Below are 27,267 nucleotides of genomic sequence, written 5' to 3' on the forward strand. Positions count from 1 at the left end.
GTTGTGCTATTACGCGTGTGGGTGTCCAACGGAGTCTTTCCCACTTGACGGGATCGGTTTCAGTTCCCTTCATCCTCTTGAAGACTTTTGTCGTGAAGAAATGCGACAAATCGAAGATCTCAGCACTCCAAGGACTTCCATCGCGAAGACTTCCGTTGTCATCGACTCTACGTGCTATTGGTAAGCTTTTATGCTTAAATATGGGAGTAAGTAGCAGGAGGGAGGAACCGGATTACAAGATCACATAGCTTGAGTAGTGTTCTCTTGTCCTACGTGCTCTCTTGCAGATTGTTGCTACCATGTGTTGGTGGAACAATAGAGAGCAAATGGTAGGGAACATGGGCACTTGAGAGGGTAGTGTGGATTGCAAGTCTACATTAACAACCACTTGTTTGCAATACTGTATTCATGTGCATTGGTATGGAAATCTGGTCAGAAATGCCCATGACACTATGTACTTGATTCTCCCAAGATCAATATACTTTATTTGAGGGAGGGGTCGGTCGTTCCGGCTCATTGTGTGTCTCTTGTCAATTCAGCAATTTACTTCTTGTATTTGAGCAAGTGTCCATAATTACCCCCTCAAGATAAGCATAAGAATGCCAAACTGAATTGCATGTAATTCACATCAATGACAACAAGAGAGCAAAGCATAGCTTGCAAACGGCATCAGTGATAAGCATAAGAAAATGTAGCAGGATACGCATGTGTAGAGGCAGTAGGGCCCCAAAGTCATGCCTGTGAGATATGCAATGTAACCTGCAAGAGGTAAACTCATCAATGGAGTGTCCAATGAGTAAAAATCAGCAATGGTAGGGCTGATAAAAGTAAAAATTCAGCAATGGATAAAGGCTAAAAATTGGGAGGCATGTATGGCAAGAGTAAAGATGCATAATCCCACAAGAAAAGAATAGATGTGGCATGTCAAAGCTATGAGAGCAAGCCAACACTGGCTGAGTGTGTAGAAAGCACTCCCAGCAAACATCACATATGCAAAAGTGACAATGTCAACATTGTAGAGACAATGCCGCTGCAAGAGAAGGTAGCATAGACAAGCATCAGGGTCAATAAGCATAAGTGACCATAAGGCATCACCAACTGCATGTGGGCATGTAAAATCCCCCCTGAAATGCATCTGCCAGACAAAGCATACCAAGAGTATTGACTATATGGCATAGTCATCAAAAGCAACCGCATCAGAAGACATCTCTGTAGGTGAAGAAGATGAAATGACCATGGCTTTAACATTTTTGGCCAGATTGGCCTCATTGGTACCGGCTAAAGAAGATGCCAACTTCTTCTTTTTCTCACTCGCAATACGCTTATGACATTCCTCTATGGTATGTACTATTTTTCTGCAATAATTACATCACTTTTTCTTTTCAGACGTGTCTTCTTTCTTGGGAGGATCCATTGAGCTAGGTCGAGGCCCAAGGCGATTCCCAAGAAACGAAGTAGCCATAGCTGACTCAGAAGAAATCAGATTGTTCCTGTTGGAATGGGATTGCTCTTTGTTAAGCATAAGAGTCACAAGAGTGTCAAAAGTGATAGCATTAGGCGCATTACCACTCAACAACGCAATGTGGTCCCAAATGATTGATACGAGTTTGGTACTATTTTTCTGCAATAATTACATCACTTTTTCTTTTCAGACGTGTCTTCTTTCTTGGGAGGATCCATTGAGCTAGGTCGAGGCCCAAGGCGATTCCCAAGAAACGAAGTAGCCATAGCTGACTCAGAAGAAATCAGATTGTTCCTGTTGGAATGGGATTGCTCTTTGTTAAGCATAAGAGTCACAAGAGTGTCAAAAGTGATAGCATTAGGCGCATTACCACTCAACAACGCAATGTGGTCCCAAATGATTGATACGAGTTTGGCAAATTTCTCAAGACTGTCTGAACCAAATAACCATTTGTCAGGACCTCATCAATATCGATAAGCTGCTCTCTAAGGTCTTTCACATGCGTAAGGTACTGATCAATCGGATCACCTTCATGCATGCGATCGGACTCTAGCTTGCCCTGAAGGAGCCTTGTTGCGACTCAAATACGATGCCACTAATATGTCCCAAGCACCTTTGGTAGTGGTGCGTGATCGAATATGCGGAATAATGTGCTTGCAGCACGAGAGAGCAATCAATGCATGGGCCTGGGCATCCCTAGCATCCCAAGTACGCTGTTGTTGGGTAGGAGGAGGGCGAGAAGGTTGACCTGCAGGAGGATGAGTAGAAACAACTTCACCATCCGCTAGTGCAGGTGCGAGAGGATGCTCCTCAATGCCATCCACATAGTGCCAACCATTCTTGGCGACCAAAACATGCCGCATCATGTAAGACCACATGGGGTAGTTATCCCCATTCAATTTGTCCTTAGTAGACAACATGCCAAAGAGATCATTGCTGCTGCTGGCCATGATAATAGCAAAAAAAATTCACCCCAAGAATAGACAAAGCCCAGCAAGGCTATACGAATGCGGGAGCAAAGTAGCAGAAAAACAAGTGGACTGGAAGGGAACTCCTTCACCACAATAGAGACAAATACATGTGCCAATCACTATAAAAGTACTGCACTCAAAGCAAGGCTGTCAAAGCATCCACAATGGCATACATATACTGTAGGAAACCACAAATGTGTACATAAGCCTTGTAAAATATACTCTCAGCTCAGAATCAATCTGCAATGTGCACGAATGTGTAATGAAATTTGGGGGAAATGTGCAAAAGCCCCAAATGTCACACAATGTCACCTGTAACCACCTGTAATGCGACTCAATCTGCTGAAAATCCACAATTATGTATACATATGTGCACAAATTCCAGGTAAATCACTGCCAAATGACTCGAATAGTGCAAAAGAGGGCTCGATGTCAAAAAGCCCCAATTTTTGACAGCAAATTGGGCCAATTAGAGAGTCTCGGGAAGGGGAAAATTGATAGGAGACCGCAAAACAACCCTTGTAAAGTATTGCACCTAAATCTGCTGGAAATGCCCAATATCTCAAGAACCCCAAATTTGTGGGTCTCCCAATGGAATCCTGCTCAATGTCGGTTCAATGTATGAATTTGGTGCCTAATTTTGCTTGAAAACAAAAAGTCCCAAATTTTTAAACAAAAAATTGAGGTATTCTGAGGATTGGAAGCTTTGTAGAAGAGGCAAACTGAGCACAGATCTCCAATGTTGTATCAAGGCCACAAAGGGCTGCAGATAATCACAGCTCTGCTTCAGAACAGCCAGTTGCACAACGTGCAGCTCATGGATGCAGATCTGCAAACAACAGTAGCCGGGGGACTTCACGTACGGCAGCTGACAGGGTTGTATGGCAGTGCTCGGTGGCTGGTACAGCAGGTAGTGTGCAACAGCAGCAGGTAAAGCTCCAGCAGGCAGCGCGCAGCTCAGCTGGGCGCAGTAGCAGCACTAGCTGCAGCAGGTCGTGAGTAGCGGCGGTTAGCAACACGCGAAGTACGGCAGCACAGCAAAGTACAGCGGCAGCAGCTGCGATGATGGCACCTGCAGTAAATGCGCAGCTAGCAGGCAAAGCTAGTACAGCAGTTCTAATAGCATACAACACAGCAGCACTGAAGTGCGCTGCAGCACAGGCGACGTACAGCAGTGTGCAGGGTAAGCAAACAACGCGCAATGAAGGCAGCGCTCAGCACGCATTATACGACAGAACCTGTACGCAGCAGAGAATGGGCGCGCACAGTACGGCAACGTTTCAAGCTGCACGGCCGCGTGCAGATCTGTACGCACGAGAGAGAGTACACACAGATCTAGAGAGAGAGTGCGCAAGCAAGAGAGAGATTATGTGCTCAGTGTTCAGTCCTCAGTGCAGTAGGCTCAAGCTTGAGCAAGAAGGGCAAACCCTAGCTCTGATACCAATGTTGGGGATGGAGGAAGCTAGCCTGCGCACAGACACACACACAAGCTCACACACAGAGAAACGTGAGAGTGAGAGATGCTGGAAGGGTGTACTCTTGATAATGATGAGATGTACGAAGTGAGAGTACATAATAAAGCCCTAGGGCGAAATGCCCACACACAAGAGTGTGTTCCCACGGGGAAAAAACCCGTGTCCAATCAGGGTAAAAAGTGCTCTGGGGGACAGAGCGGGTTCACACCTGAACGGGCCGGGCGGACATGACCAGAACATGACCAACATTGTAGCCAAGGGATATGCTCAGCGTCTTGGTGTTGACTATGATGATACTTTTGCTCCTACTACTCGGATGGCGACTATCAGGACTACTCTTGTTGTGGCTAGCAGGAAAAGGTGGCCAGTATATCATATGGATGCAATGGAGATCTCAAGGAGGACGTCTATGTAGAGTAACCTCCTGGCTTTCAGCGTCCTAACCCCAAAGGCATGGTGTAAAGGTGGCCAGTATATCATATGGATGCAATGGAGATCTCAAGGAGGACGTCTATGTAGAGTAACCTCCTGGCTTTCAGCGTCCTAACTCCAAAGGCATGGTGTAAAGGTGGCCAGTATATCATATGGATGCAATGGAGATCTCAAGGAGGACGTCTATGTAGAGTAACCTCCTGGCTTTCAGCGTCCTAACTCCAAAGGCATGGTGTACAGGCTGAAAAAAGCCTTGTATGGATTGAAATAGGCTGGCTCCCAGAGCCTGGAATGAGAAGATTGATGCATTCTTCCAGCGTAAGGGATTTCAACATTCAGCTGCGGATCTGAACCTCTACATCCACAGGGACCACGGCCTTACGACAGTCATTGTGTTGTACGTGGATGATCTCATCATCACTGGTGGCAATACACAGCACATAAGGAAGACTAAGGCGACGTTGCAGGCGGAGTTTGAGATGATCGACATGGGTCTCTTGGTTTAGAAATTTGGCAGGACTAGAGGGGGATTTTCATATCCCAGAAGTGGTACGTTCATGAGCTTCTTGAGGCCTTTGGCATGGAGTGTAAGCCCATATCTACTCCGATGAACTTGAATGTGAGGCTTTCAGCTCATGATGATTCTGAGTTGGTGGATACTTCTAAGTACTGGAAGCTTGCTAGATCATTGATCTGGTTGCTCAACACCAAGTTGGATATTTGCTTTCCGGTTGGGCTCTTGGCAGGGTTTATGAGTAAGCCCTGGAAAACTCATGGGCAAAAAGGATTGCGCATTCTGCGGTATCTGTGGGAAACCCCATATCGCGGCATATTGCATGCTGTCGGGAAGGAGGGAGACGATGATCTTGTTTTGAGAGGTTGGATAGATTTTGTTTCGAGTAGGTGACATTGATTCCTGGAGGTCTACGACAAGCTATTGTTTCACCCTAAGCTCAGGTGCTATCTCATGGAGTAGCAAGAAGCAGCCTACTGTTGTATTGTCTTCGACCGAAGTAGCATGTACAGGTAGTTTGGCTTTGTCAACTGTTGGGAGAACTTGGCTTTCTGCTGTAAGGTTCCCCCCCTTCCACAAACAGGGGAAACGCTTAAGATAGTCCACTAAGTCTAAACTTGGAGAAAATTTCCTACTCATCGACACCTTGACCATGCAGAGATTCAAGGATACGATTCATAGGTAAGACCTAGTTCTATCCCGCAGGGGGAGCGTGGTCTCCTAAAAATCAAATCACCCATAGAGTAATCGATCATAATTTGGGTGACTACTAGTCTTGATTCCTAGAGACAACGCTTTTTTCCTCATCCATGCAAGGCACAGCCGTTGGCCTAGTCTTCTAGAATAGAATTGCTCGAGAACCTATTTATCTAACGTACGGCTTTCACTTAATATGTTGGAAAGCTACCCGACTAATCGGGTCCACCCGTCCGTAGGATGGTGCCGTCGGGGCATTCCATCCTCCCACTTTTCACCCTACTCACGCGTCAATTTGTTTTCTAATTAATCCTACCACACTGTTTGACATAAACAAACATGTTCCTTAATTAAGACCCTTTTCACAAGGTTTGTTCACAAGGTTTGTTAAAACAGCCTTTTTCTACAATATAATCATACCAAAGATAAGATTTATAAAAACAAAGTTTAAACATGAATCAATTTCATACAAGCCAAACTGGCTCTCTTATTCTTTTCCTTTATACCGCCGATGATCTAGAATTCGGCCTTCCAGCCTCCACATGCTGGGCAAAACCCTACGGGACCATACATCTCATCGTCGGCCGCTGGCGAGGACTCAAGCCGGCCTGTCGCCCTCTCGGGCTCCATCGCTCGATCCTCCCGCCTCTCAGAGGGATGTCTGCGCACTAGGGTGGGCTAATTCACCGCACTAGCCCGGGCCCTCAGAACTAGGCAGCATCACAATCACTTGCCTCAATCGGCAAACCTCATTCTCCCAATGGTATGAGGGATACCATGGGCCAACTCCGGGCCTTACTAACGTCTCCGCCGTCCGGCTATACAAGCACAAGAACGGGGCAACGTCAAGGCAGGGAGAGTTGTACCTGTACCTTAATTTAACCAAGATAGCAATCCATTTACTCAACTAAACCATAGGACTAGAATCCATGTCACCTTCTTTAAGAAAACAATCTTTTTCACAAAGATTTTAGCATTTCAACTTGAGATTGCGATAAGACATTCTTTATTAAGGCATATGCTGTTGTTTGAAAGAATACAAACTTTAAATGGTAAATCAATCAAATAGATCACAGTAACAATCAATAGAGAAGCCGGGGCCATACCTCAACCCCTAAGAATGATATATAATTGAAAAACAAAATATGTATATACCTTATAGAAATTTGTCGTTTATCGTTGTCTTTGCTCGTTAACAAGAGCTTTAGAACTTGACATATGAGAATAGAGTCTTTTAATACCTTGTCTTACGATTGAAATCATCCAATCATCTCCAAGCTTTATCTCCTCTAACTCATACTGTGACTCTTCTCTCTTTCTAAGATCTATGGTGGCAAAATAGCCTTCTCTTACAGGGCTATGGGATACTATTCTTTCTCTAAAAGAAAAGCTATGGAGTTTTGGTCTCTTCTTCCGAAAGACCATAGCAATCTAAGCTTCTTTTCTAAGATATTAGATAAGAATGAAGGGACATATACATCTCAAACTCTAGGATTTCCTTGAGGCTACTTACTGCCTTCTCACAGTTTTCTCTATGTAGAGACCCTGACAGAAATAGCAAACTGTTTTGGCAATAACTCTCTGATAGAAACTCAGAATATGGTCATGTTACCAGTCAAAAGAACGGGAAGGCATCTGGTCTACAAGCCATCGCGGGCAGAATAGGCAAAAACGTGTGTATATAGCCACAAACGCGCCATCTTTGGAAACACGTTGTTTTTTCACATTTTTAGTATGCATGGACTCTAAATGTGTAAAAGTACTCTAAATATGACCTCTTATCACCTAAACTCGAAATTCTATTTTTGGGGATACTTATCTCTTAATAGAACTATTCTTATGTTCTTATTTCTTTTAGGATTTTTGGAGCTAATATTTTTATTCTAACACTTTTCTAATGTTTCTAGCCTTATTGGCTCACTCTTTCTAATTACACTCTCTTTTCTTATTGAAATCTATATTAGAAGAGACACATACATACATGGCTTGGGAGGGACCTTATAATCTCCCCCACTTAAAAGATTCGAGATGTCCTCATCTCGCGAGCTGGTAGTATCTAAGTAAATCCTCGTGTCTCTTTCAAAGTGGTGTCTCCACTAGGTAGAAATTTTCTTTTATCTAAACATTGTTGCGAGTCCCTTAATTCATGTGTTTGGCTTGTTTTGTTGTGCCTCCAAAAGGTCTTTATTATTCTAGAGTTAATTGGCCTTATTATCCTAATTTCATGTATCCATATACCTCTCATATGATATGAATCTTCGAATTCCTTATTCTATACTCCCTTGTAGTATGGTACTTAATAAATTATCATGGAAAAACATAAGGGAATCAATCCTTTACGCAATCTAACCTATGATAGCAATTTCATAATCTTAGTATCGTCTTGTAGAATACCTCTATTCATCATGCACATTACTTCACATGAATCTTGCACCAATCCTCTTCTATTTACTCATAGAAATACTTGTTGAATTCGATTATCTTTAACCCTGCTATCCCTATTTTTTGACCTAATTTTGTTGCTCTAGCTCATGATTCCTTGTAGCCAAGGGTGGGCTTGACGTTCCTCTTGAATTAGGAGACCTCTTCTTGATTATCATGGAAGGACTCATGTCCTTCTCGACACTTTCTATACAAAAAAAACTTTATCATAGTCTCTGGCTATAATTATGGCGTCTGAAATAGAGGATGGTTTCACATTCTTGATGAGGTTATTCAAAGATAGATTAAGCTTCCAAATGAATCGATAGAGAAGAATTACCTCATCCAGCTCTTGAGCAATTTGGAGAAGTTTTTAACAAAAGTTTGGTGGTATTCTTTTAGGGTCTTTCCTTCTTGGGTTAGCTCTAAAAATTCGTTCATTTTATCCTCTCGAAATCCTAGAGGACAAAACCTGTCTCACAAAGGTATACTTTCATGGCATCTCATAACTGATTCTAGCTCCAGTGGTTAGATTGACAACAATGCTTGTAACTTTCTAGCTCCAATGGTTAGATTGACAACAATGCTTCCAACTAATTTGGCATTTCTTACGATTTTTAGACACGAGCAAGGGTGAGCTTGCTTCTTTCATTGTATCCATTAAAAGTTCAAAACTATCAAATACTTATCATAGCGCCACAGTTGAAGGCAGTCAGGATTAATACATTTGAGATCTTTATTTTTTTGAGAATTACATATCTGGTATCTTGGGATTGACACATCTGGTGCCTTGGGATTGACACATCCAAAGATTATCAGGATTGACACATCTAAGATGATTGGTTTTCTGAAAATTACACATCTAGTATCTTGGGATTAACACATCTAAGAGCGTGATCCTCTAGGAATTAACACATCTAAGAGCATGATCCTCTAGGAATTACACATCCGAGACCCATGTTTGTCTGAGATGGGTTTAAAATCTTGGATGATTGTCCTAGTGTAAAGCATCCAATGGATGGCATTCACACGTCAACTATTCAAATCTTAATGGAATTATAATCTTAATAATTTATAATATGCAAGTTAATGAGATATATCCTGAAAATTTCTCTAAACAAGTTTCGGTCTATCCTTCTAGTCATTCAGTCTCTCACTAGTTTCTTAATTTGATCACCCTATGTTTTTCCTCACAAAAGATTTTCTCCCCAACCTTATTTCTCAAATTTATTGTACAAATATCTTGCGTGTGCACCCCCAAGATACAAGCACAATTTCATAGGATGATTGTCTCAACATGTGAGGATATTCAAATCACTTCTATGGCCAGTAGAGATGATTGATTCGTCCTCATATGATAAACAATCGCTTGTTTTAATCCCTTGATAGTTAACCTTTGAAAAACAAATCCTAGGAACTAAGATCCGCTCTGATACCACTTGTGAGGTTCCCCCCCTTCCACAAACAGGGGAAACGCTTAAGATAGTCCACTAAGTCTAAACTTGGAGAAAATTTCCTACTCATCGACACCTTGACCATGCAGAGATTCAAGGATACGATTCATAGGTAAGACCTAGTTCTATCCCGCAGGGGGAGCGTGGTCTCCTAAAAATCAAATCACCCATAGGGTAATCGATCATAATTTGGGTAACTACTAGTCTTGATTCCTAGAGACAACGCTTTTTTCCTCATCCATGCAAGGCACAGCCGTTGGCCTAGTCTTCTAGAATAGAATTGCTCGAGAACCTATTTATCTAACATAGGGCTTTCACTTAATATGTTGGAAAGCTACCCGACTAACCGAGTCCACCCGTCCGTAGGATGGTGCCGTCGGGGCATTCCATCCTCCCACTTTCCACCCTACTCACGCGTCAATTTGTTTTCTAATTAATCCTACCACACTGTTTGACATAAACAAACATGTTCCTTAATTAAGACCCTTTTCACAAGGTTTGTTAAAACAGCCTTTTTCTACAATATAATCATACCAAAGATAAGATTTATAAAAACAAAGTTTAAACATGAATCAATTTCATACAAGCCAAACTGGCTCTCTTATTCTTTTCCTTTATACCGCCGATGATCTAGAATTCGGCCTTCCAGCCTCCACATGCTGGGCAAAACCCTACGGGACCATACACCTCATCGTCGGCCGGCTGGCGAGGACTCAAGCCGGCCTGTCGCCCTCTCAGGCTCCATCGCTCGATCCTCCCGCCCCTCAGAGGGATGTCTGCGCACTAGGGTGGGCTAATTCACCGCACTAGCCTGGACCCTCAGAACTAGGCAGCATCACAATCACTCGCCTCAATCGGCAAACCTCATTATCCCAATGGTATGAGGGATACCATGGGCCAACTCCGGGCCTTACTAACGTCTCCGCCGTCCGGCTATACAAGCACAAGAACGGGGCAGCGTCAAGGCAGGGAGAGTTGTACCTGTACCTTAATTTAACCAAGATAGTAATCCATTTACTCAACTAAACCATAGGACTAGAATCCATGTCACCTTCTTTAAGGAAACAATCTTTTTCACAAAGATTTTAGCATTTCAACTTGAGATTGCGATAAGACATTCTTTATTAAGGCATATGCTGTTGTTTGAAAGAATACAAACTTTAAATGGTAAATCAATCAAATAGATCATAGTAACAATCAATAGAGAAGCCGGGGCCATACCTCAACCCCTAAGAATGATATATAATTGAAAAACAAAATATGTATATACTTTATAGAAATTTGTCGTTTATCGTTGTCTTTGCTCGTTAACAAGAGCTTTAGAACTTGACATATGAGAATAGAGTCTTCTAATACCTTGTCTTACGATTGAAATCATCCAATCATCTCCAAGCTTTATCTCCTCTTACTCATACTGTGACTCTTCTCTCTTTCTAAGATCTATGGTGGCAAAATAGCCTTCTCTTACAGGGCTATGGCATACTATTCTTTCTCTAAAAGAAAAGCTATGGAGTTTTGGTCTCTTCTTCCGAAAGACCATAGCAATCTAAGCTTCTTTTCTAAGATATTAGATAAGAATGAAGGGACATATACATCTCAAACTCTAGGATTTCCTTGAGGCTACTTACTGCCTTCTCACAGTTTTCTCTATGTAGAGACCCTGACAGAAACAGCAAACTGTTTTGGCCATAACTCTCTGATAAAAACTCAGAATATGGTCATGTAACCAGTCAAAAGAACGGGAAGGCATCTGGTCTACAAGCCATCGCGGGCAGAATAGGCAAAAACGTGTGTATATAGCCACAAATGCGCCATCTTTGGAAACACGTTGTTTTTCCACATTTTTAGTATGCATGGACTCTAAATGTGTAAAAGTACTCTAAATATGACCTCTTATCACCTAAACTCGAAATTCTATTTTTGGGGATACTTATCTCTTAATAGAACTATCCTTATGTTCTTATTTCTTTTAGGATTTTTGGAGCTAATATTTTTATTCTAACACTTTTCTAATGTTTCTAGCCTTATTGTCTCACTCTTTCTAATTACACTCTCTTTTCTTATTGAAATCTATATTAGAAGAGACACATACATACATGGCTTGGGAGGGACCTTATATCTGCAAGGGAAGAGTTCTACCATTTTATGTGATAACCAGAGTTCTCTGGCGATTGGTCAGAACCTGACGTTTCATGCTTGAACAACCAAGCATATTGAGATCCAGTACCACTTTGTACGGGAGAAGCTCTTGGATGGTACCATTGCATTGATCTTTTGCAAGACAAAGGATAACTTGGCAGACCTCTTCAGTGCCATCATAACTGTGAAACATTTCAGCCCCTGAAAGGTTTCATGTCGAAACGGGGTTCGAAACACCAAAACGTTTCACCCATGGATAGGTGCATACTAAAACCCCACACTGAAATGCCTACACACACACACACACACACACACTCACTCTGTGTATCTGTGTATGCATGTATGTATGTATGTGTGTTTGATATATAGGCATACATACATACATACATACATACATACATGCATGCATACATACATCCATAGAGTGTGTGTGTGTGTATATGTATAAATATATATAGACACACACACACACACACACACTCTATGTATGTATGTATGCATGTATATGTGGGTGTTGTATGTTTATGTATCACCAAAACGCCTAGTGTTTCAGCGTTTCACGGGAATGTTTCAGGGCTGAAACGTTTCGTATCGAAAAAGGGACCGAAACGCGTTTCACGATTACGCTGCCCTTCACAAAGGCTCTTTAGCAGACTTTGGTCAAGGCACACTCCAGATCCCTTGGATTACTTCCACATCCCGGATCTGAGAGGGGGTGTTAGCGGGTCATTTCCGGTTGTCAGTTTCTTGGCAACCTTTTGGTCTTGTTCAGAGGCTTGTTTTTGGTCTTGTTCAGAGGCTTGTTTTTGTCAGCCTAGCCCTTGATTGTGGGTTGGCCACCCAATGTCCATCTGCCCCATTTTTGGGCATTTTCCTCAGGTCTATTTATTTTTTTTAGGTCGTGGGTGTTTTTCTAGAGGTGTGGTTGACCTACCTCTGAGTGACCTATAAATAGGTCACTTACCCACTTATTCCCTCAATTCAGTTCAGATCCCTTGAGCCCTCACTCACTGGTACTCAGGTACCCACGCGAGTGCTCTCTTGTATGCATCTATTCTTGATATAGAGATTGGCGTTTTGGTCTTCTATCTATCTCCCTCTTTCTCTCTCACTCTCATCGTGCGCAAGTCTTGCAAGCTTCTCATCAATTTGGCCCGTGGTACTGTGTTGAAGGCTTTGTAGAAATCCACGGAACAGCTATGAATCCCTCCTCTTCTGGTCCCTCCCCTCCTCAATGATGGCTCGAAGTGTGAAGATGTGATCAAGTGTTGAAAAGCCCTTCCGAAAATCAATCCCTGCTTCTCATCCCAGCGGCTAAGCTCATGCTGGAGGATGGATCCATGTAGCTTGGCCATGGTGTGGCCTATCATGATGGTCCTGTAGTCAGTGGGATCCATGGGGTGGCCGGATTTCAGGATGGGAACGATTGTGTAAGTTGTGCCCAGCCGGTGGGAAAGCCCTCACAAATCGTCCTATTGAACGTATGTGTCAATGGTGGTGCTAATGTATCCCTCACATGAGAGAAGTCTCTCATATGGTCCTGGGCTTTTCGGGTCTGCATCCTGTTAATGGCATCCTGCAGCATACTTAGAGGTGGTTTTGAGGGCGCGGGGCTCTGATGGCCAAGAAAGGAAAAGTTGATTTGGGATTTGGTAGAGGGTGGTGGCGTAGTGGCCCAGAGAGAGAGAGAGAGAGAGAGAGAGAGAGAGAGAGAGAGATTAATGTCTGCGAAAGGCCACAGTGGCCTATGAGACCAAAACATAATACACAGCTGATGGTGTCTCATCAAAAGTAAGACAAAAAGGACTAAAAAAGTCCTAAACAGCTATGAAAGGAAAATACTCCTACTGAGGTACAACAAAAGTGTATAATATCTACAACTAGCATAAGACTGGTGTAATCTTCTCATCTCAGTATCTCTCTCATGGGGTGCTGTAAGATAGAGAAACTAAAGTGGCGGGGCAGTCGTCTCTTGTGGGGGGTGATGATGGCTCTAATCCACCGGTGATGAAGCGGCCGTCACAACCTACAAGTATTGTGCTATCTGTGCACAGTGGAAGGAGTGTTGTTGGAGTGTGGTTGGAGGGACATACATGCTGGAATTTCCAAGAGTCAATCTGCTCATTAATCATATTGATTTTCAGAATGATTTGTATGCGGGTATCTATGCGCATACAGACATACAGATACAGAGGCCATGCTTAAGAGAAAATACGTTCTGGTGTGTACGCATGTGTATGAATGCACTTACTTTTTTTTCTCAAGGGATTAATTTATATGTGAGAAATCACACTACATTTATATATATTTATGCAGCTGTGACTTTTTCTACCCTACAGATGGGTCATCTCCTGAGATGCCTTTGTCGTTCCGCGCTGGAAGAGCAGTGCAATGTTTTTGGCATTAATGGAGAAATGAGAAAAGACTTTTACAAGGCTTTAAAGCATGCTGGTGTCGAGGATCCCATTCTTATTGTGTTCTGGCACGATGATGTTTTGGCTAATGCACAAGGCGCCAATCCGCAACACTCGAAGCAGGCTTTGCTGAATACCATTCTTGCATCTCAAGGTTGTGCAGCACCACTGGCTAATAACACAAATATCTTCAACTTTGAAAACCGTCAAGCAGTTGGTGAGCTTGCTGACGCGCTAAGGAATCAACATCCCTGGGCATTTACTGATCCGGTAAATCGTCCTGCTCGTGTGGTTCTCATATCTGACCTCCGACACAAAGTTCCTTCATTTGAGAATTATCCATTGTTTTGATCTGACTAGCAGCACATACTAATTATGTAGTATGATTGATGGAAGCCTTTTTTTCTTAATCCGTTGATTTCTCACAAATTTTTGTCAAGATTGTGCATAGAGTCTAGTTTGTTCTTTTCGCTTCGCCATTAGCTTGAGGATGGATTTCTTGTGCATAGTCATGAACTCAGATGTCACGAACCCAATTACCTCATTAAGGAAATGAGTGTCCCTATAACTAATTAACTCTATTACACAAGTATCTCATAAACATATTCTCAAGCAAAGACTTTGTCATTCTCCTAGCATTGTTACACTTTGTTGGTTTTGCTTGTATCCACTCGATCAAATAATGTGTCAACTATGATATATTGTTCATGTGCATTCTTAGTAGGGAGTTTGATTGGTCCAACAAAATCACTTCCCCAATCAGCAAAAGCTCGTGTGGCCATCATTGGTCTTAATGACATTGTCTTGATTGCTTGGAATTTTTGTGCATTGGCAATGTCTCACAAATTCCTCTACATCTATAAATAATTAATAAGATATAACAAACCTTAGCTTAGATTCTTATCTCATGTACATAAAATTTTAATAAGGCCTCAAAATTCACTAAAAATCAACAACAATGATATGAAGTCCTTTAATTAGACAAGGTATGGTTGAACTAATCAACACATGGACTGCCAATCATTCTAGTGGTGGGTGCCAAGGACTGAAGGATAGAGAGCACAAGAGTTAAAGGAAACATGAAAGTTAACCCATAAAGCAAGTAGGCTAGGACATAACATTTTTAAGAGCCTTGATCAAGCAAAAACTGGAAAACAAGGTTCTTCTAAATTGGGAACTAACATAATACGCCAACTCCCCTTAACACGAACAGTTTATGGCAGAGATCTTAACTTCATCTGAGCAACTTCATAACAAATCACTGGAAGGTTGTTTTTACTGATTGGACATCTTGTAATGAGATGTAGAAGCCACGGTGGGTAGCCTAGAGAGTATCTCATTTCAGAATTCTTGTAATGAGATGTTCTGAAGGTGCATCTCCTGGATTTAGCCTTTAAGCTAGAACAAAGTCCCACCACTCACTTTTCTGCTACTTCTCTTCAGCACCTATATGATCTAGGGGAGGCGCTTAAAACCAATTGCTACACTGCAAGTAACCTTTCGACAAACAAACCCAACCAGGGAGGCCACCCACCAACACTAGCATTCACTATCTGCTCTTCATCAAGAAAGGGTAAACCTGGGGGATGCATGTGTGCCTGCTTGGCTAAAATTTGAGGTCTGAAACCTTCCCCATTCGTGCTCTCTTGAGGATCTAGATTACTATGATCTACACACTAAAAGGGGATTAAAGGAAGATTAAAGTTATTGGGATAAGCAGCTAAGCACCCATCAAGAAAGGATGAGGGGTTGGATTTCTCTCCATGGAACTCTACTTAGGTGGCATGCTTTCGCTCACCAGACTTGCATATTATGGTATTGGGACAATAGATCGATTACCGGATGTTTTCAGGGTGGAACGAGAAATCCCAAAGAGGTTGCAAGCAAGCCATAAACCTCTAAGCATTGATAGGGGGGAATATAGAATTGCCAAGGACATTGTATTCAAGGATAGCTTTTCGGATTATGACAACATCATGAGCTTCTGCGCGGGGAGGCACGCGCACCTAGCTAGGTGCGGATGGGGGCAGGGGATCCCCGATCCCCCCCCCTCATATCTTTTGGTCTCATCTTCCTTTTGTGGGCTTGAAGAAGAACTTGGTGGTGCTGGCTCTGTGGGCCATTTGCTGCTTGACTCCTTGGTGGGAATTGTGGCTTCCGCATGAAAGTTGCCACCAAGTAGTCGGCTCCAAATCCAAAACCTTCACGGCCCATGCCCATATACAAGAAGTTTTGGACGTTTTCCCTTGTGGGAAAGGGGTTCCTTTTCCCTTTCCCCCCCCTATAGTGGTCAACATCATGAGCTTCCGTGGGGGGGGAGGCACCACATACCTAGCTAGGTGTGGTTAGGGACAGGGGACTACCGGTCCTCCACCTAAGACCGGCAATCTCGTGTCCCCAACCGCACCTAGCTAGGTATGCCGTGCCTCCCCCACAGAAGCTCATGATGTTGTCGTAATCTGCAAAGTGTGAATTTGTCTAAAACTTCTTGTGATAGGGAGACAATAGCTAGAAGATTGAATCTCTATCAAGGGACCTCGCCTTTCTAGAAGCCAAGTTGGAGGTAACATAATCTCAATATCATGGAAACCAACTAGCAAGGCAATTCATAAAGCCAGTGTATGATACTATACAAAAGCAGTCGCTACTGCCCCAAAATCAGTATTTCTTTTATAATTCTGTAAGAGCTGCCTACAAAAGAGTACATGAAGAGCTGATTGAGCTGCAAAGAATATAGACAATCCATGAAATGGCAAATAATGAAATGCTTGTGAATGTCAAAAAAGACTATGAAGCTTCCTACTACAGGCTTGGGCTAGAAGCGGAGAGGGAAAAGCTAACAATAGAGCTAAAAGCTAAGGAATTCTTATACACTGATGGAAGAAAATGCTAAACTCAAAGCTGTCCTGTATGCTAATAGAAAGCCAATACATGACTTTCCTTGCTCCTTCATTCCAATCCTTGTATTCTTTTACATATGTAGCAATTGGATTAATCTCAGGTATCTCTGGTGTCTCCTTATGTTCACCTTAGTCCCAGTAGCGTTTTTCCATCAGAAATTTTGTTAATCTAAACCTTCAAGCATGGAAGTTGTTCTTGTCAAGCTTCTCTGCAATAATAATATGGTTAATTCCATCATTTGACATCTTGTTTTTGTAACACAAACTCACCAAAAACAAGACTCTTGTTTGTCCTGCACAAACTGCTGTATTCTCTAAGCGATACTATACTGTACCCATGTTGGAATTAGGGTTAGGGTCGCAACAATGCACACACACAAGATAGAGAATCTTGAGAGCACACAAACTCAGTAGATTAGAATCAAAATCTTGAGAGCACACAAACTCAGTAGATTAGAATCAAAATCTTGAGAGCACACAAACTCAATAGATTAGAATCAACAAATGTGTGCCAGATACAAAAGATAAGTACACACCCCAAAATTAGTAGATAAGAGGGTGTACATACGCATGGGAGAAAAAACCTCCTAGTGAGGGAAAAAGTGCCCTGACGGTCCTAAGTGTGTTCACACACATCACTACCGTATAATGCTACAAATCCCCCCTGGAGGAGTGATGATGTGAACATGTACAGAGTATGGCCGATCAATCCTGAAAAGGCAGTAAGACCAAAGCTTTACGAAAAGCTTTGAACTTTTCATGAGGAAGAGACTTCGTGAATAAATCTACCATGCTGTCATGTGTAGGCACATAGCACAAGCTAATCTCTGTTGTTGTTGCAGAGAGTTTCCCTAACATAGTGGTAATGCACCTCAATGTGCTTAGTGCAAGCATGAAACTTTGGGTTCCTCACAACTGCTAATGCACTCCTGGCTGTCAGTGAAAATTGTAGTACTAGATGACTGCCCAACACCCAAATCAACCACATAAAACATCTGAGCCACACACACTCAACTGTAGCTATAAAAGTTGCCTTGTACTTAGCTTCACAGAGCTAGAAGTGGCCACTGTATGTTGCTTCTTACTGAGCCATGATATACATGAATCACCAAGGCGAAAGCAAAACCCACTAGTGGACACTCGTGTGTCATAATATCGAGCCCAATCTGCTGAAAGCATGTAGCTGTGACTCACCCCTCTTTGGACATAATTATCCAAAATACTGAGTGCCCTGTAAATAGCAGAAAACCCGCTTAACAGCTTGCCAATGCTTCGTACCTGGGCTATGCATAAATCTGCTCAACTGATCTAATCTATATCGGGTCCCATAGATAGCATGTCATCAACGTATAGAACGATGACCAAAAATGTGTCCTTACTTCTCTTCACATAGAGAGTACTCTCTGTTGGACTGTTGCAAAAATAATTTGCAACCAAGTATGCATGAATCTTCTCATACCATGCTCTAGGAGCCTGCTTAAGGCCATAAAGAGCCTGCTTAAGGCCATAAAGAGCCTGCTTAAGGCCATAAAGAGCCTTTTTCAACCTGCATACTTTAGACTCTTCTTCTTTCACAGCAAAACCAGGAGGCTGCGATACATATATCTCCTCATGTAAATCACCATTCAAGAATGAAGTCTTAATGTCCAATTGATGTACATTCCACCCATGATGTGTGCTGCCAAAGCAATGAGACACCTAATGGTAGTCATATGAGATGTGGGTGGAAAGGTCTCATCATAATCAATGCCCTTTTGCTGTGCATACCCCTTTGCAACAAGTCTGGCCTTGTAGCAATCAATGCTACCATCTGCTTTTGCATTTTAACTTGTAAACCCAATGGCCTTCTTGCCATGAGGTAGATCTGTCCTGTGCTTCCTCAAATGTGCTTCCTCAAAGGAAACAGGTTCCTCCTTATTACATAAAGTAGAAATGAGAACATGATCCACATGAGAATAATCTGCATGAGAACCTGCACGAGTTTTGCTAGGTAAAGGAGCTGCCAACTTGCTATTCCTCAATGTGTGTGCAAGCCATTTTGGCATACGCCTAGATTCTTATATGGCTGCTCTCTCCTTATCCACACTACATCCTCAATAATTGCCTCATCAAAAGGCTGATTTGCAGGCAGATTTTGCACGTGCAAAGGCTGAATTTCAGTACTTGGTTGAGCATTCAATTGCTCTACATATGGTTTCCCTCCATTAAACAAAGGTAGGAGAGAATCAAACATGTCATGTGAGCATACATTCTGCTATTTTTTGCATGAAAGCATGGGCTGAGCTGAGTTTTCGACATATGATGCCTTATGCCTTTTTCATATATATATGCATGAATTTCCTTGGACATATACTCCCCCCCTCAATCTAAACGAAAGGTGCCAACTTTACATTCACATGTAATTTCAGCCATGCATACAAAGTGCCTAAAGCACATAAAAACCTCTGACTTCTGCTTTAATGGATACACCCAGCTATATCTGGAGTAATCATCAATAAAAGTGATGAAGTAGAGATATCCCCCAATAGATGGTGTCCTCATAGGACCACAAACAACACTATGTATAAGCTATAATTTCTCTATAGCTCTCACAGATCAATTCTTTGAAAATGATGCCCGAGCATTTTACCAAGAATACACCCCTCGCATACATGTTTAGCAGGGGTCTCAAGAGTTGGCAACTCAGACACCATATCATGCCTTTGAAGGCATAACAAACTGCCATAATTGAGATGGCCAAATCGTACATGCCATAATTCTGCGTAACTCATAGCATGAGTCGTAGAGACTGAGCAAGCATCATGCTGTAACTTCTCAAATACATCCATCTTGTAAAGGCCATGAAACGAGTTACCTAAGGCAATGATAGAATAACCATCATTTCTATCCTGAACTGTACATCTGTCATCCATAAGTTTCACAATCAAGCTTGACAAGGCTAAGACTGAAATTGACATCAAGTTCTTCTTAATGCTTGGCCATATAAAACTTTAGAAAGAGTAAATGCGTCCCTATTTGCAGCACAGTGGGCACAACTCTACCAACTCCTTTGATAGGATATGAGGAACCATTTGCACATGTGATGGTTCTTGCACTTGGGAAAGATTGCAGAGATGAGAAATTTTTTTTTGTGAAGTAATGTGCTTTCTAACACCACTGTCAAAGTACCAAGCATCCGATTCTGCCATTGACATGCATATATCATGAATAGAAGGTTCATAACTGTAATGTATAGTCCATGCCCAATCATCTTGAGAAAAACTTACAGATTCCTTCTTCTCTGCACGGCCGCACCTTGAATTGAATAAATTAAAAAACTTATTGAAGTCTTTTAAAATTCCCAACATTCCTATGGCTACCAACTGAGCTACCTCCCAGCTCCCAACCCTAAAATTTGGTAGCTAGTGTACCACCTATTCATGCATATACCCACAAGTGATGGTGCTGTCCACCCGTACGCTCTCAAGTAGAGCTTAGATGGCGATCTAGACAAACTCTGGATGGAGTATGTATGAGGTGTAGAAGGGGGCACAAGCATTGGATGCCTTAGCTCATTGGATGCCTTAGCTCATGGCAACCATGCCCATATATAGTACTGTAGGTGGTGTGGTAGACGAGTATACAACAAGGGCGGTTACACTACATAGACACGATCATCACTGCCTGCGTATCAAGAACGTGGCCCACCGACCACTGCCCCCACACTAATGATGGACCTCGTATTCAAGGGAATATTCTAGGGAACATTCTTCATACCATCGCGAGAAAGAATTGCGTAATATTCTAGGGAATATTCCTCGGATCCCAGTTAACGCTCGTACCCCTGACCATCTCCTAACCATCATCAAGAGTCATAATAATGATCCCAGTTAACGCTCGTACCCCGAACCATCATCAAGAGTCATAATAATGATCCCATCGGCATCTAAGCCAGGGTTCCCACTAAAGACATATGCACTCTTTCACAATGGGGGCCTAACAAATGTGCATAATACATCAAAGTGAGACACATGCTGAGAGGCGGACATTGAGTGTATAATAACATGTGTTAGGCCTATCCATAAAGCCTAAGCGTTAGGCTTATGATAGAGCTTTATTTATGCATACAAGAGAGCATATGTATGCTGTATGCTTGTATACATAGAGTATATGTACACATAGAGCATACATATGGTCTATGCATGCATAAATAGAGCTTGCAAGCTCTAGTTATGCATACAAAAAGCATATGTATTTTCTCTTCTTGCATACATAGCGCATGAATTCTATAAGAAACATAGACATCTAAGAGCACAAACATAGACTAAAAGAATAAAAACATTAAATGACCCCTCATACCCTAGGGTGCCAATAATGCATAAATTAAAAAATGGTAAAGAACACTGACCTAAATTAACAAGTTGAGTGGATTAGAGAGGATTTTTGCAAGATGGCGATCTTCTCAAAAAACTTACGAAAGAAACACCTAGAGACTTAAAAAAAAATAGCAAAGAGCATAAAGTATAGAGCATAGAGATTAGAGTACTAGTAGAGAACCGGAACAAAAATATAGCAATAGAGATGTTGCTCACCTTATGTGTGCGGGAGAGGGTTGTAATACTTATATGAAAATTTCATGTAAAAACAAAAGAAAATCTCAAATATTATGTGATATAAAACAAGACAAGCCACACATGCCCTACTTATTATATTAAGAAGAGGATAAGAAAAACCAATTTAAGAGAAGAAGCAAGTGGAGGAAAAGCAAGGCACTAGTATACACAAATAGTGGTACATGATATTAGCCCTACTCACATGTATAATCTTAACATTAATCATTCATCTACTAAATGCCTTCATGTAAACACATAGCTTCTCTTGTGGGAGATAAGAGCAGCGTGGCTGAGGCATGAGCTTGTGTGGCAAAAAATAGACAGGCCTTATGTAGGAGCTTTTGGTAAAAGGTGAGAGATGAGGGGTATCGCAAGAACATAAGTTTGAGGATGAAGAGATAGATTGAAGGGATTGAGGTGCATGTGCAAAAACAAGAATATTGGTTGCATGACTATCTAGGTCTTGGTGATGAGTACTTGAGTACAATGTTGCAAAGAACATATACTTCATATTTTTAAAGTTTAATATGCATGCTAAGTGTTGCCTTATCACATAAACATACCAAGGTTTTATATTACCCATATAGGTTTATCAATTAGTGTTAGCATCCATGTCCAATTTTTAGACCATGTTTTGGATCCAAGCCATTCTAAATATACCAAGGTTTTATATTACCCATACAGGTTTATCAATTAGTGTTAGCATACATGTCCGATTTGTAGACCACGTTTTGGATGCATGCCATTCTAAACATCGTAAAAAGATAGTATATGAGGGCCATGGTGATTACCTTCTAGAATTCCATAGATTGGGAGATGACAAGATTGGTAAAAAAAACCATCATCTTTGACGGAAAGTCATGGCTAGTCATGGTGCTCAAATGGAAACCAACTTTTACCTCATATGAAAACACTATAAGGTAAGACTAGAAAAGATTATTTATATGTAAAAGGTTTACATATAAATAAGGTTCAGGGGATTTCAAATTGGAAATACCTAAAGCAATGGTTAATAGGCATTAAGGTAAATGTAAAAGGGATGTGGGTGGTGCATAAAGCAAGCCAAAAGGCCACAAAAGTAGGCGCCCACTTCTAGGCGGAGTTGAGGAGCCATTAGATAAGGGGCTAAAGTTGGAAGGTCATGCATCACCTAGGCCTATATAACCATGTGTTTAGGGTCCATTTGGGAGATGGTTGGGTGGAGAATCAAAGTTCCTTATAAGTCCTCAAGCTATTGATGCAAGGAGCATTAGATTACCTAAAACAATGGTTAATAGGCATTAAGGTTAATGTGAAAGGGATGTATATGGTGCATAAGGGAAGCCCAAAGACCATAGAAGTAGGTGCCCCCTTCTAGGGGAAGTTGAGGAGGAGGATAGTGAAAGGGCCATGCCTAGCCATTGAAAGGTCAAGGGGCTAAAGTTGGAAGGTTGTGCATCACCTATGCCTGTATAACCATGTGTTTTAGGGTCAATTTAAGAGATGGTTGGGTGGAGAATCAAAGTTCTAGTCTTACAAGTCCTCAAGATATTGATGTAAGGAGCATTACATTGGTATCAGAGCTAAGTTCTATCTCTTTCATGTTTCCATTTAGCTACTCATTGAAAATTCTAATCTCTACTCCTTAATCTCTTCTCTATTCATTTCCATAATCCTCATATTTCTCAAATCGTCTCCATACAAATACTTATTGCTTAATAGATTAGGCATACCTCTTGCCTAGTTGATTGAGCATACCTCTTGCCTAATAAATTGAGCATACTTTGGAGATTCTACATAAAGCAAGTGGAGTATATGACAACCTTGAAGAATCATTGAAGCAAATATCAACAAGGAGAAATTAACGGAATTGTTCTTCACATTATTAGAGATAAATCATATTTACCCAACCAAGTAATGTCGTTGTGTTACATCTTTTTGCTTTGTAAGAAGCTTTCCATTTTGCTTATTGTTAGAGTAAATAGCTTCTCAAGGTAGGAAGGGTGAAAATGGGGAGAAGGTGGAAAAACCAATGCCTTCTTTCCACATGGAAGAGCATATTACAAAAAAAAGATGAAATAGATATGCAAGATTTAGATCTTAATGAGAATGCGGATATAGAAATGAAGGAAATGAAAGAAAAAATCTCTAATATAGAGAATAAACTTGAGAAAATGATGGGTCTTCTTATCTCCTTAATGAGACGGGAAGGATTGGGAGTAAAAGAAATATCTAAAAGTAACATTGATGAGGAAAGGGAAAAAACTCTAGAAAAAGTATTGAATGAAACCATAGTTGAAGAGGGTCCCAAAAGTAGAGACCAGGGTATGGTATTCAAAGACTTATAGACACCCAAGTTTAGTGGAGAAGAGAAGGAGAGAAATAGAGATACGGTCCATATTTTTTTATAAAAATGGCAAGATTTGCATCTTTTAAGAAATGTGCCCAATCATAATCGTCCCATTGAAGCTACCCTATCCTTAAGGCAAAGCCTATAAGTGGTTGGATGAGCTTCGTAGAAGCTAGGCAAGTACCCGATTTTTGGGATTCATTTAAGGAATTATTCTTAGAGGAATATGTTCTTGAAAATAAAGACCGAAACTGGGAGGGATCAGATAATTGTTCTATGAAACAAAAGAATTTAAATCTCACTCAATATATAGCTTGCTATAGAGAAATTGCCTTAAAGCTTAAGGGAATAGAAAATTTTCAAAAAGTAAAAGGCTTCATTAAAGGCCTAAAAAGGGAGTATAAGAAGGAAGTTTGCTCTAAAGAGCCAAAAAACTGCTATAAAATTTGTAAAACATCTTGATGATACCATGGGTAATAGTAATGGTAAAGAAAATGATAAAAACATTTTCATATAAGCCTCATGAAGAAAATTTTGGCTCTCAAAAAAGAAAGGATTTTTTCTTTAAAAAGGAAGAACCTCTTAAAAAACAAAAATCCAATCCTAGTAAGTTTCTAAAAAAGCAAGATTTTGAGAGAGTGGTTAAAGAAAAACTTTGTTTCTCTTGCCTTCAGCCGGGAATTGTCCTAAGTCCCAAGGACAAGAACTTACTGGGAATGGTAATGATAAGCCTAAAGGAATGCACACTTGAATTATTTTCATTAGGAAAAACACTTATGAGAAGCTAATTTGCATAATACACTAACATTTGAGCATAATGGAAAATTTATTACATTGCAAGGAGAGTACAATGTATCATCTTCTCCTTTGATATGTAATATTGAGATCCAAAACCTTCATCAGGATAATGAAATAGAACAAATGTTTTGTGTTATATGCAGTATCTTAATTTTTATGAAAAGTTTGATTCAACTATTTGTGAAGTAGATAATTATTCTTTGAATAATTTATTAGAAGAATGTAAAGATGTTTTTTCACAAACATTACCAAAAGGTGTACTTTCGGATAGAGAAATAAATCATCCATAGACGTTTTAAAGGATTCAAAGCCAATTAATAAGTCATCTTAAAGAATAAGAAAGCCAATTAATAATGTTGACAGAAAGACAAGAAGTTGAAAAGAAATTGGCTAAATATTTAGAATAAGGCTTTATTAGGCCAAGTAAGTCTCTCTAGACTTCACCAATATTATTGGTGAAGAAAAAAGATGCATATATATATGCGCTTGTGTAGATATTATTATGGATTAAATTCAATTATAATTTAAAAAAAATCCTATTTATATGATAGATTTAAAGCCTGGATATCATCAAGTAAAAGTTAGAATTGTACATGTGCCAAAAACAACATTTAGGACATCTTTTGAGCACTTTCAGTTTTTAGTTATGCCTTTTGGTCTAGCTAATTCTCTTGCTACTTCTATATTTAGGAAATTATGTGGTGGTTTTCATTGATGATATATTTGTCTTTAGTAAAAATGAACAAGAACATATTAAGCACCTTAGAAAAGTATTTCAATTATAGAGAAAAAATAAATTATTTGTCCAAAAAAAATCTAAATTATTTGAAAGTAAAAGTTGAACAAAGTTCAAATTAATTATTCAACTTATAAAAAAGAACTATTTGCAATTGTGTACGCTTTTAAAAAGTGGCATCATTATTTGTATACTGCCAATTTGGAAGTATTGTCTGACCATGAAAGTCTTAAATGGTTAACTACTCAAAAGGAGTTAAAAGGTGGGAAGGCTAGATGGGCTGAAATCTTGCAAGAGTTTGATTTTCAAATAAGATATTGAAAAGGAAACTTTAAGGTCATGGGGTAGATGCTCTAAGTCAAGCACCCATGATAAGTGAGTTGAGTTTTACTCAACTAGAAAGTGAGTGCTGGCTCACTTAAAAGAAAAATGTGCTAATGACCCTAGCCATTAAGTAGTTTGGAATTACTTGATTAAAAAAGATAACTCTCAAATAGGAAAATGCAGCTGCTCCGCTGCTAGTGATAAAAGGATATCACTTAAAAAGATGGCAGTTCAAAGGAATCACTTAAAGAAGGGTCAAAAGTGGAAAAAATCATTATTGCATGGTAAAGATAATTTCTACCTAGTAAAAGCGGCTTGTGTATCGATAAATAATCTAAATCCTTGGAAAAGAGGAAAGACTATAAATTCTCATGATGGTGATATAATAAAGTGATGTTTGCTTCAGTCACATTGTAAAGGTATGAGTATGTAATTGTAAAAGACAGTAATGACATGTACTCATTTGTGAAAAGAAAAGTTTACCATATTAAAGAGAGGAATTATTAGTGATTATGCTCGTGGATTTCATAATTCTAGACCTGGTATAAGGAACCTTATAATTGTTTCTTTTTATGCATAAAAGTTATAAAGCAAACAAGTTGCTTGAAAAAGATCTACTAATAAAAATAAATATCTATGTGGACATTTTTTCACTTATTGAAGTGTATCAAAAAAGAAGTGTATCACTTATTGAAGTGTATCAAAAAAGAAGCTATTACCTAGATTAAAATTCAAGGACGTCCAAACTTCTAAAAGGCAGGGTCCAGTGTTAATGATTGGTTACTCAAGTGTTAACCCCTCTGGCTAGCATGACCTTTCGCATGACTACTACCACATTACCTTTGTAATCTGTCTTTTTTGTAACCGCGCTAAGCGCCAATTGTAAATAAGACAAGGGATGACTGAGCTTATGGCTTGTGTAATGCCGGTCATAAGGAATTGATGTACATAGAACTATTTAAACTAGAAAGACTAGTTTTGGACCCCCATTTGTAATTGGGCGGTCGACCATTGTAAAAAGTGAGCTTCTATATATAAGACATTTTATGTAATATGAAAAGAGACAATCCCATTTGTCTCAATTGATTCTTGCCTTCTCTCTCTCTCACTCTCTTGAGCTTATGGTAGTTTGCTTGCTTGTGATGCTTGCATGCTTGTGATTGTTGGTGTATGTGTGAAAGATCCCTGCCCCTTCCGCGCAACGAATTCGGGGGTGCTAGCAGCGGAAGTAGCACTTCTTGCACGGGGCGGGATCCCTCACTCGGGGCCTCGCCCACACGGATATCTGGACAAGAGACTAATCCCTCGGTTCTTCCAAAACCGAACCCGGAAAAACTTCCCTTGCCCGAAAAGCACGGGCGATTCCTCCAGGATATTTTTACTCTAACGTAGTCAGGGTCATTACTAGACCAAACTGATCCGACCGAACCTATGAGTCTCTTGGTCAGATCAAGGAAGAAACTTGCACTTGGATCATAGAAACCAATGCTTTTTTTCCCATCGAGAGGCACAGCCGTTGATTCTTTTTTCATAGAACAATTACTATCCGAGATTTATTTCATTTATCATACTATAATAGAATTGAGTCTAATTTTACGGATCCATCAATC

The 27,267-nt window shown here is 40.6% G+C and overlaps 1 protein-coding gene across 3 annotated transcripts in view; it reads left to right on the forward strand.

Moving 5' to 3' along the window:
• LOC147622883 (uncharacterized) overlaps window positions 1-14,407 on the forward strand; it is a 51,980-nt gene extending 37,573 nt beyond the window's left edge. The window contains exons 2-3 of one of the 3 annotated variants that reach the window (XM_086822503.1): window positions 13,709-13,785; window positions 13,904-14,407. In XM_086822503.1, the coding sequence (XP_086678629.1) occupies window positions 13,762-13,785; window positions 13,904-14,329 (450 nt within the window). In that variant the 5' untranslated portion in view covers window positions 13,709-13,761 and the 3' untranslated portion in view covers window positions 14,330-14,407. Of the gene's footprint in view, window positions 1-13,708; window positions 13,786-13,880 lie in introns of all 3 variants that reach the window. The other 2 variants (XR_015269546.1, XR_015269545.1) reach the window with 2 other exon arrangements.
• Window positions 14,408-27,267: the final 12,860 nt, after the last annotated feature.

This window comes from Cibotium barometz, chromosome 28, assembly GCF_041138505.1.
Source record: "Cibotium barometz isolate CiBa-2024 chromosome 28, ASM4113850v1, whole genome shotgun sequence".
Lineage (NCBI taxonomy): Eukaryota > Viridiplantae > Streptophyta > Polypodiopsida > Cyatheales > Cibotiaceae > Cibotium > Cibotium barometz.